The following is a 19,144-nucleotide window of genomic DNA, read 5'->3' as shown; positions in this document are numbered from 1 at the left end:
CTGAGAAAGATCTAAGTGAAGGACCGAGACAACTGAACACCGTGGTCAGCACGGACACTGCAGCTCTCACACCAGCTTCCCGAAAGAAGGGCTGGTCCACGTGACGGTACAGAAGCAACCTCCCTCCCTCTGCTCACACACCTGCCCTGGGAATGAGGGTATTCTAAGTGAAGGATGCAGAGATTCAAGAGGCACAGTGACCTCGTCAACTTACCCCACCTGACAACTTAATCACCCTGACTTTGGAGCTGACATGCGGCCCATCTCCGCCACCGCTGTTTGCCCGGTGCATGACAGTCCTTTTGGCGCCAGGCTTGGAGTCAGGGGGCCGGCCCTGGAGGGCTGTCACTCGGGCGGTCTGTGCTGGGGGCGGCTCGTCCCCATCCTCGGGCTGTGCCTGCAAGACTCTGTGTCTCAAGTGCTTCAGTGGTTTGACCGGCTGTCCCGAATACTGCATGTTAGCACCAGGTGGCACAAAGTTTGACGTCTTCGGCTGAAGACTTGAAAGAGCAACATCTTGGTTTTTCACGAGGAGTCTGTTTTTCACATTCTGTCGGCCCTGGGCACCAGGGAAGGGTAGCAAGGGGTTTCCATTGGTGGGCAACGGCAACGCCGGTGGCTCTTCCCGCTCCGCAGGGGCCCCAGTGCTGCAGAGCTGCTGTTGCTGCTGCTGCTGCTGCTGCTGCTGCTGCTGCTGCTGCTGCTGCGCCAGCCTCTCCAGTAGCTCCTTCTTCCTGGCTCCGGCCTGCTGCTGCCGGCGCATCTCCTTCTGCTTCAGGATCTCCTCCCGCAGGCGCTTCTGCTCTTCTATCTTTAAGCGGTACAGCCTCGTTTCTTCATCTTCATCGGGAAACTGGAACAGAGAACACACACGGCTTACTTGGCAGCACCAGACAAGGAGGCCATTCCAGTGTATTTCTACAAACTCAGAAAATGCAAAAGAAGGCTAAGCTTTCATTCAAAATTTGAAAGACACTAAGTATAACGCCTTCCTCTGAAGAGGGGGAAAATTATGCAATAGCTAACTTAGAAAATCTTATCAGAATATTAAAAATGAAAGAATGTACATTCCATTCATTTATAAGTCTGAAACCAATTAAACCATTCATTTAAGATATCAAAATATGTTTTGAATGGAAATAGCCACAATAGGGGCCGCACTGTCACACAGGTTTTATCTGGCTCTTCTCTGACGAGCCAACAAAAGGTGGGTGTAAATGACCTGAAAGGGCCTGATTAGAACTATTGATTTTTCGTACAGAATTTCAGCCTGATCTCAAACTCATTTGTCACAGAATAATTGGTGGTAATGAACAGCACAAGTCAATCTCTCTGACCTTGAACTCATGCACTCTCCTCAGAATCAAAATGCTGTCAATGGCAATATTGGAATATTAATGCTATCTAAGGAAAGCTCTAATATGCCAGCCCCAAACCATTATGAGAGTCTACCAAAAAAAATCTCAGGAAAGTATGGTAACTTTCACCAAAACCATGCAATAAGGGAAGTTTATTAAAAGTTAGGCACTTAGCCCTAGCCTGTTTAGCTCAGTGGACAGAGCACTGACTCACGGACTGAAGGGTCCCGGGTTTGATTCTGGTCAAGGACACATACCTCAGTTGCAGACTCAATGCCCTCCCCAATTGGGGCGTGTCCAGGAGGCAACCAATCAATGTGTCTCTCACCTGTCGATGTTTCTCTCTCTCTCCTCTCCCCACTCTTCCCTTCCACTCTCTCTAAAAATCAATGGAAAAATATCCTCAGGTGAGGATCAAAAAAAAAAGTTAGGCATTTGTTAAAAATGGCAGTTATTTTCTTTAAAAGCATCACAGATACACTCCATCCACAGATCCTTCACAAAAGATTGTAATAGGAATTTATCTATCTAGAGGTCAGCTATTAACAAATAAACCTTAAAAATTAGGAGTTAAAACCAAAATATAACTGCAGACCCTACTGGTGCCCTCAGAGCCCATGCACTTGACCTACAGGACAGAGTTGGGCCCTCATCAGGATTTGCTTGTCATTTTAGAAGCAATTCTGACCAAGTCAGCTATCTAACTGAAAGTTTAGGGCAGATGTGAAACAGCAAATCTGAAGTCAGATGAGGCCACACAGGTAGGTATAACAAGTGAACAGCATTGAAAAAGTGAGGGGCCAGGCCACTCATGGAGGAGCAGACAGCTGGGGAGTAGTGACAGGTCCAGGGCTCACTGCCTCAAACACAGTAACAGTCACTGAGATGTGTCCCTAAGCAACCAAGAAAGAGTTAAAGTACCAGTATGTTCAAGAACATAGCTGGGAATACTTCTAAATAGGTTTGTCCTTTATCGTATCATTATCGATTAAGTGAATGTAAGAAAATAAACTACAAAACAAATAGAAGACCTTTTAAGATGTAAAAAATTTTACTTCTGGTCCATTCTGTGTGCACAGAAAACTGAAAGCAAACAAACGAAGACACTGCGTACACATGGTCACCTGCGAGTTCCTTTTCACGCAGAAGCACCTGGCTGGTTCTACAGAAACTGACATGCGGAAGCCACTGAATCACCAGTAAAGAACAGACAGCCATGTGCAGCAATGCTATGCCTAAAGGCCACTTTTGTCCTTTTATTTAGACTCTGTTGTTATAAAAGTGCATGTAACTTAATTTTTCTGAACCAGTCTGTGATGAGTGAAGAGCTGGCTATGTAAATTAAAAGCAGGATAAAATGTTTAGCAAAGATTTTTTATAAACTGCCCCAATCCAGTCTGTAAATCTAATTTTTTCATATATTTGATTTTAAAACCAAGTCACCCTTCTTCTATTAAGAGCTTATTAAATGTCAACTCAATATTTTGACTTTATATTGACACTTCTGATTAGTAACACATTACAACTGCTTACAATTTATTGGCAGAAAATCTGACTTCCCTCCAAATTTAACTATTAGTGTTGACTGGTTTTTATATAATTAAGAAAACATGACTTGCCTATATTTTTATCAAAGAACACTCTTCATGACATCCTTTTATATTAAGTTAACACATGACACTAATTTATAATATTCTACATACATTTTATCAATACCACATCCCAGGCACAAGCACTCAATGGCTAAAGAAATCAAGGCTTGTGAGAAGGGAAGTGTGAAGTGACTTGCTCAAGGACATGGTGTTGGCGCTGGTGGGTCATTCCAAGGGCGTGCTTCTCACCTATGCTCCACTAGACACCTCGTCCTAGTTAGAACCCAGGACTTACAGACACTGCCCACGGCATGCATACGTACATCTGGCAACAGCCTAGGATTAAATCTCGACTGCACAGAAGCGTGAGACAAGCACAGCCATTTCTTTTCCAGGAGACCAGTGACACAGATTTTACCAATACTTAACAAGAGCTAATTAAAAAGCTCAGGACCAAATCTGTACTAACACCACTACACAAAAAAATAATCAAGTGGCCACAACTCAATCAAGGTGCAAATAAGATCTCAATTGGAAACCATGTTACATACCGACTTGCATTTACTCTTTATTTTTACATTTATACCTACTGGAAATCAGCAATAATGGCACAGGTCGAAATAAACCACCCCCCAACCAAAACAATCTACTTAAAGGTTAAAAAAGTGGTCCTATCTTCTAGCCGTGCACAGTGTAAAACGGTCCACACTGAATCAGCTAAGTAATTACACAGCTCACGGGCCAAATCTAGCCTAGCATTACTCTGTCATCAAGCTTTACTGGAACACAGCCACCTCTGATGATGCTAGAACTGTCTATGATCGCTTCTGTGCTAACAATGCAGAACTGAATATTATGAGAAACAGTTTGGACTATCAAGTTTGACATTTTTATTATCTCAACGCTTTAAGGACTTGTTTGCCAACCCCCAACATATACAGACTCTATAGCACACAATTTTAACTGTGCAAGTGCATAAATGCCATCTAATATCAAAACCAGTGAGAATGAGGGTGTATGTTATATGAACATGACCGTGAGGTTAAAAGAAGGACCTAGCTGAGAAAAAGTGGTAAGATGTGGTGATAACTTGCCAGATCAGAGTGAACTCGGGGGTATAAATGGATTATAAGGCTTCCTGTTATTTTTTAATAGCAAAGAGTCCTACCTCTGGTTCTGCTTTTGCTTCTTCCTTAGGTTGACCCTCAGAGCTAATGGGCTTGGCCTTCAAGTCCGTCTTCCCCTGTGTGTTCCTAGGCCCAGGTCTCAAGGGCGGTGACATGCTGTCCATCGGCTTTCCATGAGTGCCAGGCGTGGATGCACCACGACTGTTACTCAGTTCCATGACGTGCGAGGGCGCTATTGGTAACTCACGCAAGTTACTGTTTCTGGCAGCAGTTGGCTGCAGCTGCTGCATTGGCCGTTTGGTTACATTCTGAGACGTCGTATTCTATCACAAGAAGACATAAATTCAAATTACAACAAGAAACTTGGGAGGACCACAGAAAGGCACACTAGATTATTAGATAAAAATAGTTAGAAATCATTCTAATTAGTGACTTCTCTTTCAGGGGCAGATACTTCTCCCATCCATACTTTTTTCAAAATGAATGTTCCCTGCTTAGTACAGAAGCACACCCTGCTGGTAAGGACTGGGACCCCTAAGGGGGTCACACTGCTAACAGACAGACAGGCTCTGAACTGTGGACTCACAGCAGGGCACTGCAGGTGGGGCTTGAGTCTGGGGACAGAGCCAATAAAAGACTCCATCTGCACAAGGAGTTGGCAGCACCATTTTTACTGAGTCCCCTAAGTTTACAGTGGACCGAGCAAAGATTCAAGCATTAAGTCAGTGCCCTCCCTGGAGGAGAAAGATACCCGTGAGTTTTCTCCAAGAGGAAACACTTGGTTATGTCCATCCTTGGGATTCTTAACAGAATCCCAACACCTGGGGGCGGGGGGGGGATTCAGTTCTCAGATCGCTCGCTGGCGTCAATATGTAAGGACACAAGGCCAGGCAGGTGGTTTGCCACTGCTCTAACAAAATAAAACCCTAGTTACAAACCACCATCTTCCCAGATCAGGAAACCCTTTCTTATTTCTCATACCATTTTAGTCTCATTGTTACTTTAAGAAACAGGTATGAGAAATTTTGAGATTAAAAGTAGCTACATGACATGCTTGAAGCTTGAGGTACCAAGTGATAGTATAAAAGGAAAAGCCAACTGTCACCTTAGAGCCTAGAACTCTAACCTAATTGGATTCTTTATAAAAAGGTGTTATTTAATATAAAACAGGCGATAACAGTGACTACTGTTTTTTATTTTTAAAGCAGTATACTCCCTAGTTTCTTTCCATGCATGACCAACCACACATTTGCTGATGGTCCCTGAGAGTATATCCTCACAAATAAAAGCACAATTAAATATAGGCTCCACGAAGGCAGGAAACCTGCCTATTGCTCACTGCTGTGTTGTCATGAACGAGAGGAGTGCCTACCAAGAGGACATTCAATAAATTCTTCCTGAATTCACTTACTTATTTACTCAGAGCCCAAGGAGATCACCTGTGCGTCAAAAAGTAAGCCACTGACAAAGGGTGACTGTCACCCAAAACTATGTTCTGAAGTGACGTGTCTGTGAATTACTACTGTCATCGCTACAGCCCTAACCGGTTTGGCTCAGTGGATAGAGCGTCGGCCTGCGGACTGAAGGGTCCCAGGTTCGATTCCGGTCAAGGGCATGTACCTTGGTTGCGGGCACATCCCCAGTAGGAGGCATGCAGGAGGCAGCTTATCCATGTTTCTCTTATCGATGTTTCTAACTCTCTATCCCTCTCCCTACCTCTCTGTAAAAAATCTGTAAAATATATTTTTTTAAAAATATCATCGCTACAGGAACACGCAGATACACAAGATTAAGAAACTGAAGTAAACAACATGAGGAGTCTTTCGGGCACAAGAGAGACACTATTCATTTCTGTAGTCAAGAAGGACAGTTTCCTAAGCGGTTTGTAAACGCGTTCACTGCGGGAAAACGCACGATGTGCTTCGTTAATTCAATCAGAACCAGAAACTACTCTGGCTCAGGAATTCTGCCCCTGATGTTGTGACTTGAAAGGCATCGCTGGCAAAAGGCAGAGGACAGGCGGACACTCACATGCCTCAGCCCCTGGCGCTGGGGGCACTGCATCCGACTGCTGTTCTGCTGAGGCTGAGCCGTCTGCATGTGAGGCCTGAACTGGGGCTGCGACATGGGCATCAGAGGTGGCGGGGGAACAGACAGGTGGTGGTGGTGCTGGTGCTGCTGCGGCTGGTGAGGAGGCTGGTGCTGCGGCTGGGGGGGCGGCGGGTGCTGCGGAGGTGGCTGCAGCGGGGGCTGCTGCTGAGGCTGTGGTGGAGGCTGGTGGGGAGGGGGCAACGGGGGGTGCAGGGGCCCCTGCCATGCCAAAAGAAAGAGAAACAACAGTTTATAATGCATATACTAGCCATGTTCCAATTCAGCCCTTCCCTTAGAAACCCCAACACCAAAAAGAAACTTGAAGCGGAACAACTTTCATTTCAGATTTGTTGATGGAGGTGATGTTATATTTACTCTAAGTCCTTTTAATCTCAAAATTCCAAGGATTTGTCCTAAGGAGATTGCTAAGGATACAAACATAACCTCTAGGATCTTCCCCGCGGCACTGTCTCTAAGAACATGTGCAACCCAGCGACGCCGTCAGTGCAGCCTATGAGCGGGTCTGGTGTGCAGTGACAGGTAACTCCCTGCTGTGAGAGGAACCAAACCACAGCCTCCCTGTGGAAAAGCACACTGAGGACGGTGCTCTGAAGAGCCTGAGAAGCATGAGCACCCAATGTCAGTGGTGACTGTTTCAGATGTCGGGCTTATTTTCCTCTTTAAATACTTATCTCTACTCGAATACTTCTACAGTGAAGATGTAGCCACTGTATTTTTTTTAATAAAAAGAAAAACAGGGAGGTACAAGAGGGTAAAGGTATAAATGGATTGAAGGAGACTTGACTTGGGGTGGTAAACATGCACATACAAAAAAGAAAAACAAAAAGACATTCTATCCTACTCTAACACCCTAAATAATCACCATTTTCCTCTTTTCAGTATAAACGCATACCCTCTGTGCTCCTAAGCTGCTTGAGGCACGCCACCGTCATGTATTTAATCCTTTGCTTCAAGCACAAACAGAAAAGTGCTGGGAAGGAGGAGCTCACACATCCAGGCCGCCCATGAGAGGGCTCACCAGCAGAGGGCACTCAAACTCATCCAACAAGGAGGAAGGAACAGCAACAGTTGCCCCAGGGGGAACCTTCCACTGTGTACTGCAGTCAGATCAGCTGGCAAACAACTTTATTTCCCCTGTAAACCTTATACGACTTCCAGTGATGAGCAAAGATATTGTCAAAATACATCCTATTTATATTAGCAGTACAGCCATTAATAAAACTTTAAAATCTTAGTACTGACTGTTTTCACTTCCCCAAAATTCACAATCACCTTTTCCATTTCCCCTATAACTAAGGAGATAACCAATACTGTCAAGAGATGATCTGTTGTAAACAGTTACTAGCCTTCTTCTTTAAATAACCTCCCGATCTTAGGAGACTAGAATAAAAATATGAAACTTTGTCTTCAAACACCAGACCCAGACCTGCAGCACCCTCCTCCTCCCACAGCCCACCCGCCCAGAGTACCTGCAGGTTAGGCTGTGCGTGTGCGGGCAGAAATGGCTGTCCGGGGCCCGGCAGGAAGGGCTGTCGAGGAGGAATGAAAGGCCGAGTGGCGGCGGACCCCGGCTGGCTGAAGTGCAGCAGGCCCACGGGACCTGGAGGCTGCAGGGTGGGCCTCACAGGCCTCTCTCTAGGGAACACGGGCTGCTGTCCTTGCTGATTAAAAGCTGGTCCGGGCTGAGTGAATGGTAAGGGACTGGGCGTGGGCACAGGGTGAGCGCTGCTGAGAAGAGTGGGAGGGGGTGGCGGTGGGGGGGGGCTTCGCTGCTCCAGAAAGAGATGACTCGGGAAACGAGGTTCACCTGAAACTGAAAGGCACCAGGATGTCACCCTCTGGCTATACAGATCGTGCACTCTGTAGAAAGCTGGTGCACGCAGTCTTCCTACAGACAAAATTCCCGGTGGTGGCAGGGTGCGAATGCTTGAAAAGAATCCTAGATTTCCCCTTACTTCTCCACTGCTTCACTAGTCATTTTCTAGTGATTTCCTTTTGTGTATGTGAAGTTCACATTTCAGACACCAGTCCTGTCCACTGTTAGCACTGGAAATGACAGGCAAGTGCTAGGGCACAAGAACTGGATGCTGAACAAAAGCTCTTCGTGGGAGCTAAATTCAGTTTAAAACAGAAGTGTGTCCAGGCCCATCACTGTCCCTTACCTCCTAAGAAGAAGGGGTCTCGCTCCTGGGGAGGGGGTGGTGCTCTCCACTGGTCCTGCAGAGGAAGCCGTGGGGGCTGGCTGAAATTGTTGGGAACCGGTCCAGGGGTGTGCTGTGCGAATTCTGGAGGGCCCTAAAGAACAACAGGGAAAGAAGATGACAGGCAGAAAAATACCCTGTACATGGAGCCAAGTTTTCCCCTGAAAACATCAATTAACTCATCTCCCTTAGCCCCCATCCCCCCCCCAGCTCGTAACTACATGTTAACAAAGTAAATGATTCAGCCATATGAAACAGTCAAACATCAAAACACAGCATCTAAAAATTAATTCCTTGTTTTCATATGTCTACAGCACCAAAAGAACATTCTTTTTCAGCTTACTGAAGTCCGGGTAATTATTGACCTTCTTGCCTTTTCATCCGAAAGACACAGTGCCTCATTTGGATGTTCCTGATATTTATCTTCTCAAACATGCTATTCTTTGCTACCTTTTTAACACAACCATAAGCTACAGATATGGAGCTGCTTTACTTCAAAAGAAGGCAAAATAACAGAATTTATACTACAACAAAAATCAGCAATCTCTGACAAAACAGGAAAATGTGAACTGTATAAGAAACCACGCTACTACAAAAGAAATATTACATAGTTGGATTCCACTGGATAAAAATTTCTAAACTCTTAAAGATTAACATTATTTAGTAGCTAAATGTTTACTAGTAAAACTCTATAGGTAAACTAAAATTACTTTATTTTCAGCTGGTCTTTCGAAAAGTCAAAGATTTTTAAAAACAAACATTTGCTTAATAATGCCTCACATTTTTGGATGCATAGAAAGAAGGCCTCACCCTGAGGTGGGGGACAGAGGCAGACTGGAGGGAGTCAATGGGGGAAAAAGAGGTCATATGTAATACTTTCAACAATAAAGCTTTTAAAGGAAAGGCCTCACAATTTCCCCTCCTCTAGAAAGAATTCATTAATTATACACATCACCAAAAGAATTTCTATTTAATAACACCTCATTCCTTGAAATTCAGCCATTATTTCTCAATTTTTAAAAAGTAATTTTTGTTGATTTCAGAGAGGAAGAGAGAAAGAGATAGAAACATCAATGATGAGAGAGAATCATTGATCAGCTGCCTCCTGCACGCTCCACACTAGGGATTGAGTTTGCAACCCTGGGCATGTGCCCTGACCTGGAATCGAACGGTGACTTCCTGGTTCATAGGTCGACATTCAACCACTGAGCCGTGCTGGCCGAACATTTCTCAACTTTTTAAAACCACACTCCCTTCTCATAAACTTCTAATGTGTTTTCTGTCATTTGATTACTAACACAATTAGCTGTTCCCTCTAAAAGTGACATATTTTAAAACACTGAAAAGCTTTTGCAAACTACATTTGCCTTCCTTCTCCCTTTAAGAACGTGCTCGACCCATGGCATTGCATGAATAATACAAAATGAACACGAGTATAAACACAAACCTGTAAGACCCATGACTATATCATGTTAAAAACATTATGTTTAAGCACAAATATTACATCTTTATAAAAACAAACTAATGGCCCGGTGCACAAAATTTGTGGACATTAAAAGGGAATTAGAGAAAATATCTTAATATTGCTATTTGCCCTTTCTCTATAATATAAGTGTCAGAGATGAAAGAAAATTAGTAAAATGTATATGAAAATCTCCCTCCTGTCAGAGTCTGGGGCGCCCCGCGGGACCCAGAGTAAAGTCCCCACCCACCCATACACACCTCGAAATCACGGGAGACCCAGACCCGGCCGGCCCCACCCCCGTCAAGCCCTGCTGGGTGGGGGGTGCAGCCTCAGGTCCCCTGTCAAGCCCCGCCGGGCAGGGTGACGCAGCCTCAGGTCCCTTGGCCCTGGCGCGAGGGCGCAAGGGCGTGACGACCATTTGCATATTAGCTTTTTAATATATAGGACACTAGGTACTTATTAAAACATACGGAATAGGAAGCCCCCAAGATTAAATTCTTATAGTCTTTGTTACTTTAAGTGAAATCAAGGGAATTCTCACCTTACCAATGTTTGACGTTAGGGATTGCCACTTCTCACCTCTAGATTAAGGACATCAACTGAGACTACCAGAGCAATAAACGCTCAGTAACTGAGAAGTATAAAATGTACAAGTGAGAACACACAACAGATGCAATCGCATTACAAGTAAATGTACACATTTTCTCACGTAAATTTGAGACTTTATCGATATAATGCTTTGACATGGATATTCTTCAATATTTAATACTTTTACTATGGTAATACTATGCTAGAAAAAAATGCTGATAGCGTGACTGTTGCACACTGTTACTTATCAAATGCGCATGAGGACTTCCAATGAGCTTGCCTCCTTTCTGCCATGGCCCCAAACTTTCCTCTTGTTCTAAAAAGATTTTTATTTTGCCCTGGGTGGTGCGCCCAGTGGTTAGAGCATCGGCCCACACACCGAAGCATCTCAGGTTCAATTCCTAGTCAAGGGATTCATGGGTTACAAGTTTGATTCCCAGTCCCAGGCAGGGCCCATTCAAGAGGCAACCGATTAACGTGTCTCTCTCACATGAATGTGTTTCTCTTCCTCTCTCTTTCTCTCTCTCTCTTTATCTATCTTCCCTTCTCCCTCCTTTCCTCCTTTCTACTCTCTCTAAAAATTAATGGGAAAAATATCCTCAGGTGAAGATTTTTAAAAATTTTCTGATTTTCTGTTTGAAGACAACAAAATAGGTACTGTGCATTTATTTGCACATGTATTTCAACAGGTAACTAGATAGAATATGTGTTTTAAAGGATTTATTTATAAAATACAGCATTAGCATCCTATCTTCAGTTTCATATATCTTTTTTCTCACATATATATATTTCAAAACTTGGTTTAAAATTATCTTCCAAACTTTCTGGTAACAAATTAGCAACCAAGGTCCTATTTTATTTTTTTAATGTTTAAACCATTTCTCTTGAAGTGGCACTGAAAATAAAGTTACAAATTGCCTGCCCTGTTTTGTGGCAAGATTTGACTGGTCACCCTGCCTCCATACATGCAATGTGGCGACCAATTGGCACCCCTCACTCGCTCAATAATGCCCTCTGTCATCTAAGCAGCGGATTCAAACTTTCCATCTATACTTGACTGTGTCTCTTCTGGACACCAGGAAAAAGTTTCAAACAGGTAAGTACAGAAGGGACAGGATAAGATTCATTAAAATAATTTACAGTGAGAAATGCAAAACCCACAGATCACAAGCATGCTCCTAAGACATGAGCGGGACAGCACCACAGCCTGAAACAAGCTACTAATGTAAAAGGTCAAAGAAATCACTGAGATTTAAATCTTCAAAATGAGAAAGTTATTTTTCATGAGGTTTTAACTTACAAATTAGTAAAATATTAACACCTACATGAAGACAAATGACAAAACATTTTCAACCTTTAAAGCATAATAAATAGCTCTCCCCAGAAACTTTATTGTGGTCATTTATAAATAGATGGGTGTGGTCTGCACAGGAGAGAGGTTTGGGGGGATGGATCTCAGCAATGCAACAGCGCCCATGCAAACCTCCCAAAAGCCCCTCTGTACAGAAGTGGCCTATCAGCAGAGGCACTGCTGCTGTGGGGATGGTCCAAGAGAACTGGTCTGGAGAACCTCAGGGTCCAGGCCAACTCTTGGAAGCACTGGGTCTCTTCGTGTTCTTAAAGTCATACAGCAAATGGAAAGACCACTCTATTACTACATCTGGTCAGATTTCTCATTTAAAAAATAGGACAAGTATGCTGAATTACAGCCAGATGAAAGCATTAGGCTACTGCGTCTATACCTGTGTCAGTCACCACTATGTAATGAGCTGTGCTTTCGCTCATAATTAGAAGACGTTTGGAAGGTTCCTGACTCTCTGTCTTGACTAGTAAACACGGCTTTCTTCCTCATTTCATATGAGAAGCCTTGATAGCTATTGCTACTTTCCTTACCCGGCGAACAGAGAACTGGAAAATACCTGGTTTCTCCTGACATCTGTGGTCCTTTATGAATTCCATGATTGCACTTCACTGCCACCCATCTCGGGAGGCTTGCTGCTGAGGCTCTGAACAGAGCTGGCCATGCCGTGGCTGTCCCAGGCCTCTATGTAACCTTCCCCTCCTCCTTCCATTAGAGAGTGACTTCCCACTCCTCCCACAATAGGTTTCCTCATTACAAATAAGGCCAAACGCAGCTGGAAGGGCAGGCTGGCTTCCCCCAATGCAGGCAGGAGGTTCGATTCTGACTCTGCCACGAGTGGAGCTAAGAAAAGTGTTCTCTCCTTTACCCCTTCACCCTCTTCTGGAAGTGCCTGCTCAATTACAGGAACAAATTCAAAGAGAGACTGAAGTGGTTTAGTTTTCAACAGGAACTTCAAGATGTCTAAGAACTAGGTACCTTATTTCTCAGGTCTCTAAGCACTTGCAGATTTCCTGGGAGATTATTTTAAATATTCATAAACTCTAAAGACACTTTTTGGTATTAAACTGAAAATATATTGGGATCACGTATCTTGGCACCTTTGGAATTTTAATATTGTGTTTTCATCACTTCCCCAAACTGTCTTTTCTTTAATTATCCATGTGCTGTCTAACCAGATACACACAGGTATTCAAATGTTACGGACTCTTTCTTCAGCAGTAATATTTAACCAGAACTTTATTTAATGTTCTAGATGATCCTTTATCCTTTATCCTTTATCCTAATAAGTCAGAATGCTCAACTGATAGGCCTGTGTCTCTGGCCTTCCCACTCACTAGCACAGCCTTGAGCACATGACTGAACCTCTCTGGGCCTCGGTATTCCCATCTGTAAAACAGTCCTATCTCCTGGGAGAAGTTACAGGAACACGCACAAAGTACTTATGACAGTCCCCAGCAATAATGAAACCTCACTGTGCCTGGCATTGTCATTTTTATAACACAATTTTGCATACAACATCCCACCATAGGTGTAACGCACAGCTTCTGACAATTATGTGTTTCCTGATCAAGTGAAAGACAAATCAGCACAGATCCCTTCCTGCACCCTCATTCTGACTGCAAACCAGAAAGCCTGCTCACATAAGGTGCCGCCTAGCCCAGGAATTCACCTCCTAAATCTCTCTTAACTCTGCTCCCATTTCTCTGTGCCCCTCAATGGCAGGTTATTTCCATGCTTGGCACAGAGCCTGGCACACAGACGCTTACAAATATTTAATGCAGGGGTGGGAACCTTCGTTCTGCCCAGGGCAATTTGCATATTTATAACATCACGCACAGCCATACAAAATTATCAACTTAAAAATTAGCCTGCTATATTTGGTCTAAAACATTTAATTAACCTACCCTTAATGCCTTGGCAGGGCCACACCAAATGATTTCGTGGGTCTTATGGGTAAACTGCCTATTTCTAAGAGCAAGGAGGTGTTGGCCCCACACTGGAACATGGACTACCAAAGCATGGTCAACACCTGGCTGCCCACAAGGCAGTCCAGTTGGTGAATGGTTGGATGCTTCAGGAAGGAAATAAAGGAGTTGAGACATAGTGGGGAGGGGCTGGGCAAGCAGCCCTGAGGCTCCAAACTGAGCATATTTGGGGTACACACAGTGCACGAGAACCCGGGTAAGCCAACATGAACAGAACCTAGCTCTTGGACTTAGCTCCAGGACAGAAGTCACTTAAGGACATGGTGATGATCCTATCTAATAAAGAGGGAACATGCTAATTGACCATCATGCCATCACAAAGTTGGCAGTGCCCACAGCCACAAGATGGTGGCACTCAGTCCCCTCAGTCCCCCAGCCGCCCAGGGCCAACCCGAGGCTCAGGTAACCAGGGCCGGTCAATGCCTGCGCTGCCGGCAGTGGCGTCAGCAGAGGTATAACGGGGCATCGCCTGCCCCTGATCACCGGGTCGCCTCTGCTCCTGAGGGCTCGCAGACTGTGAGAGGGGGCAGGTCAGGCTGAGGGAACCCCCTCCAGTGCATGAATTTTCATGCACTGGGCCGCTAGTGTCATATACTTAGAGAGGAAAAGCGAGGGAACAGAGGCGTCTCCTTCACCCGGCAACCATCTGCCCACTTTGGAGAACACCGGTGCCCTCTGAAGAATAAAAGCCAGGAGGAGAGCATGGGGCCCACGTCCAGCACTGGTGAGAAGGGCAGAGTGCAGGCCAGCTCCCCTTCCTGGCTGCAGACCAACCAAGGAGAAACACACCTTTAAGATGCGTGACACTCATAAAAACCACACAGGAGGCCAAAGCACAGTGAGAAACACTTCATTTTCCTGAAAAGGTGGAGCTCAGTCCTAACTGTTCACCCACATACAGAGTATCCACCAGGCATTTTCAGCAGAGCCCATTCTAACACAGATCAACACTTTAAACCAGAAAATGCTCAAGGAAAAGTGCAATATAGGAGTGAGTCTGCACAATGGAAACATTATCATGCTATCCACATAGCATGACACAGATATAGACATCTATGAATAAGACAAATATATAGTCATTTATAAAACATGAAAACAAAATAGATATTTTAGTTTATAAAAAAAATACTAGAGGCCCAGTGCACAGATTCGTGCATCTGTGGGGTCCCTCTGCCTGGCCTGCGCCCTCTCCCAATCCGGGGCCCCTCAAGGGATGTCAGACTGCTGGTTTCGGCCCGATCCCTGCAGGTCAGGCCAAAGGACCCCACCAGTGCACAAATCCGTGCACCAAGCTCTAGTATGTATACAAGATCTTTGGTTAATCTCTTCCCGCCCTCTCCCCTCCCCTCTAAGATTCATCAGCCTGTTCTATGTTTCCATGCCTGTACACTGAGCATCTGCCCCCTGGTGGTCAGTGTGCATCATAGCACTGGATGAATAGTCAAACAGTCGCTTAGGCTTTTATATATCCTACTACAGGCCCAGTGCATGAAGATTCATGCACGGGGGGTGGGTCCCTCAGCCCAATCTGCATCCTCTCCAATCTGGGAGCCTTCGGGGGAGCCCTCTCCAATCCAGGAGTTTCTGTCTGTCTTTACAATCATATGAATGAACTGTCTGAGACCCCAACCCAGTTTGGTTTTGTGCTCACAGAATAGTAGGTCTTTTTTTTTTCTTTGCTCCATTGGTGGAGATTTCCTGGAAGTTTTAGGATATCTTCCTTTTAATTTTTCCTAGACACTCTTATTTTACTTATGTCTCTCACCTTTGCTCTCCCTCCAGCCCCCACCCGCAACAGTAACTTGCTCCAGGCTCACTTTGCTTTAGTGTCTAGGAGATTCCGCAACGCGTCTGCCACCAGAACTACGATTCCTAGCATTCCTGGTGCTCCCTGCGCACTGGGCTTCCGCTTCCGGTCCAGGGGCTGCCACCAGAACTACAATTCACAGAATTCCTGGTGCTCCCAGGGCTCTTGGTTTTCACTTCCAGTCCAGGGGCTGAAGAAATGAAAAGGACTGGGAACTTCAGCCGCCCCCAGACCAGGCTGACAGGACCGGACACTCCAGTGGCATCCCTGGGACCCAAGTCAATTTACATATTTGTCTATTATTAGTATAGGTATAATAAAAGCCAATATGCTAAGTCTCCAACCATTCGTTTGACCGTTTGATGCACACTGACCACCAGGGGACAGAGGATCCAACTGGTAGGTTAGCTTGTTGCTGGGGTCCGGCCAATGGGAATGGGTGAGATGGGCCGGACACACCCGAGAGCCCTCCCTCAGTCCCTTCCCAGCCAGCCAACCTCCCACAGTCCCTCCCCGGCTGGCTGGCCCCATTCGGGACTGGGCGAGACAGGCCCGACACACCCTGAAGCCCTCCCGAGGTCCATCCCCGGCCCTGATCATTCATTGGTGGGGTCCCTCGGCCTGGCCTGCACCCTCTTGCAATCCAGGACCCCTCGGGGATGTCGGAGAGCCGGTTTCAGCCTGATCCCCGCAGGCCAGGCTGAGGGACCCCACTGGTGCATGAATCCGTGCACCGGACCTCTAGTATAGATTGTAATAGCTCTGACCAATGTGGCTATCCTGGTTGGACCATACACCCCAGTAGTCTGAGCAGTGTCTGGGGTTTGATTCCCAGTCAAGGGCATGTACCTGGGTTTCAGGTTCATTCCCACCAGTCAAGGCGAGTTGGGGAAGCAACAATTAATGTGTCTCTCTCACATCAAAGTTTCTCTCTATCCCCCACCCACACTTCCACTATCTCTGAAAAGCAATGGAAAAAATATCCTCAGGCAAGAGTTAACAAAAATAAATATAAAAATACAAAGCCATTATACACACAGATAGCTATACCTAAATTTGCCCAAGTTATAAGAAATGGCTTTGCTCTAAGGCTGGACATCAAGAGTGCAAATTGCTGCAGTACCGTGGGTGCTAACAGAACACAAACCTGTATTTATGGTGCTTGTTGGTTTGTGGAAAAACAGCCGCCTTCCTTCCAACCAGGACGTTGGTGGCTCAGGCGTCTGTGCTGAGTTTTCCTCCCCACACCAGCCAGGCAGCATTTCCCAGTCAGGCCTGCAAGGACTGTGCTGTGTGGCCAAGTTTTGGCAAATGGAATGTGATCAGAAGTAATGGCCAGTTCCACACAAACCTGCCTGACTGATCCCCATTTTTCCCCTCCTGCCAGAATGAGGAGCCTGAGGGTCAGAGGAAAGAGTCCAGAGGATGAGAACTGAATGAAGCCACTTCCCAGTGTCAAGCCCCTGAGGGTCTGGGAGTGTCGGCCAGTGCTCTCTGGCTGATATCCCCATGCTGGACACCTAGGGCTGCTCCCTAAGACTGTCCGTCCAAATGGCCTTCTACCCCAGGGCAGAAAACTTGCAGGTTCCACCCCTTCCTGCCCTGCTCCCCCAATGCCCTACCAATCTTGGGCACCCAGACCCCACCTGGGCTCTGCTGCCATCACCTCAGGCTCAGCCCACACTGCCGCTGTGAGCTAACAGCAGAGATGTGTGAGTGGGTCAGTCAACCCCAATAGCCTGTGGGGCAGACACTCCATTCACAAAAACCTCCTGGGCAGTTACACACCTCACACTCAGCACAAGGTTAGGAAGCGGAGGGGCCTGGAATCGCCTGGACACCTACCTCCAGAACCTCTATGCTCTCTCTCTATTGTTTGTCATCAACAGCAAATGGCTGAAATGCATCTTCATATCCCTTTATCTGTGCCAATGCTTGATAATCCCAGATGTATCCTTGTACAGAAATGCAATGGCTAACCGGAATGGACAGAAGGCATTAGCAGTTCTTACCTGATCAGCCTATGAGGGACTGCTGAAGGGGTGGGACCAGAGATGCTACCTACAGCCTAAAAGCAGCAGCTGGCTCGAGTTGAGTAAACAAGGAAAATTCTGGCTCTGGAAGCTGGTTCAACAGAACAAGAATGGGGGAAAAGGGATTTTTGTGGGCATAGCCTTGAACCTGTGACAAGGTGTGGTACCCTGGGCCAGCCAGGTAGAGGACAACAGGGGCCAGGCTCCAGAGAAACTAGCACAGGCCGAGCTGTACAGAGGAGAGAGTCGACCCTGGGAGAGATGGACTTAGTGATCAGTGCAGTCAGACCCACCAGGAAGAAGCCCATAAGGGCCAGAAGGCGACGGGTTAGAAAAAAGGGCAATTGACACAAGATACTACTCAGAAGGCAAGTCCATGACCACAGAGGGCAGCTCCTCTGGAGAGGGCAGGAGGCCCTTCTTAGCCACCTGGAGTGTCAGTGGACAACAGAACTGGAGAACCTGAACACTGAAATGAACATGCAATGTTAAACTTAAGTACTGAAAGCACTCACAGGCTGCTCTCAGCACTGCCTTTTGAGAACAGAAGAAACATTTCACAAAGGGGAGGTAGTCCTGTCCTCATAGCTCGGTTTCATTTTGGACACAGGCGTCATTTTTCTTCACAACTTACATTTGACCTCATGGAAAAGACTGCTCATTGCGTACCTAGTGCTCATCCTCACTGCTTCCTCGGTGACAGGACGACACTGTGCCCAGCTAAAAACTCCAAATTCCGAGCTGTAGCAAAGGTGGCCCTGTGACTGAGTTGGGCCAACAAGATAAATGGAACAAGACCGCCTTACAGGCAGCACTCTCTGCCCCACCCACCTCCTCTTTCGCCTAGAATTTGGTAATAAATAAATATGCACATGTGTGCATATATGTGTGTGTGTATATATACACACATATTTATATGGGCAGGTCCCTGATCCCATCACAGAATAGCCATACCAACTCAGAACTTTCTCATTTTTATGTAAAAACTAAGAAGCTTGGTGTTTAAAGTCACTGATAAATGAGGTTTCTGTGACACGAGAACAACAGTGTCTTCCATAAATATAGTGGTGGCAAAACTAAAAGTGTATCTTCCATAAATGCCACAGCAAGAAACAGGCAGAACAAATAACTTTTCCTTAAAGAAGGAAGAAACTCGAGTTCATATGATTACAAGTAAATTATCCAAAGTTACACTATCATTAAATAACTCAAGACATGAACCACATTTCAGCCTCTGGATATACAGTATAATCCGCTCTTTCTTCCGTGGCCACTGCTTCTGCTGGGACCAATCTGTCTTTACATAACACCAAAGACACCTGGATGCCAAAGTGTGACACTGCCTGCGAGATCCTCTTGATGTGATCATTCACTATGTAACCTTCTATCATTTCATGGGCATCAAGGATAATAAATTACAAATGCAGATTTTAAGGTTGTTATTGCTTTGTAAATACCTCACTTAACATAACTTTTAGTACTAATGTGATTCTACCTTTTCAAAGAAAAGGCT

At 45.5% G+C, this 19,144-nt stretch overlaps 1 protein-coding gene across 1 annotated transcript in view; it reads right to left on the bottom strand.

Moving 5' to 3' along the window:
• RBM33 (RNA binding motif protein 33) overlaps positions 1-19,144 on the bottom strand; it is a 140,833-nt gene that overhangs the window by 33,504 nt on the left and 88,185 nt on the right. Inside the window, exons 11-15 of the mRNA XM_006767157.2 lie at positions 8,352-8,484; positions 7,659-8,002; positions 6,109-6,387; positions 4,119-4,400; positions 215-853 (exon numbers count right to left, since the gene is read on the bottom strand). Of these exons, the coding sequence (XP_006767220.2) occupies positions 215-853; positions 4,119-4,400; positions 6,109-6,387; positions 7,659-8,002; positions 8,352-8,484 (1,677 nt within the window). The remainder of the gene's footprint in view (positions 1-214; positions 854-4,118; positions 4,401-6,108; positions 6,388-7,658; positions 8,003-8,351; positions 8,485-19,144) is intronic.

This window comes from Myotis davidii, unplaced genomic scaffold, assembly GCF_000327345.1.
Source record: "Myotis davidii unplaced genomic scaffold, ASM32734v1 scaffold1182, whole genome shotgun sequence".
NCBI lineage: Eukaryota > Metazoa > Chordata > Mammalia > Chiroptera > Vespertilionidae > Myotis > Myotis davidii.
This window is presented reverse-complemented; position numbering and strand designations above follow the sequence as displayed.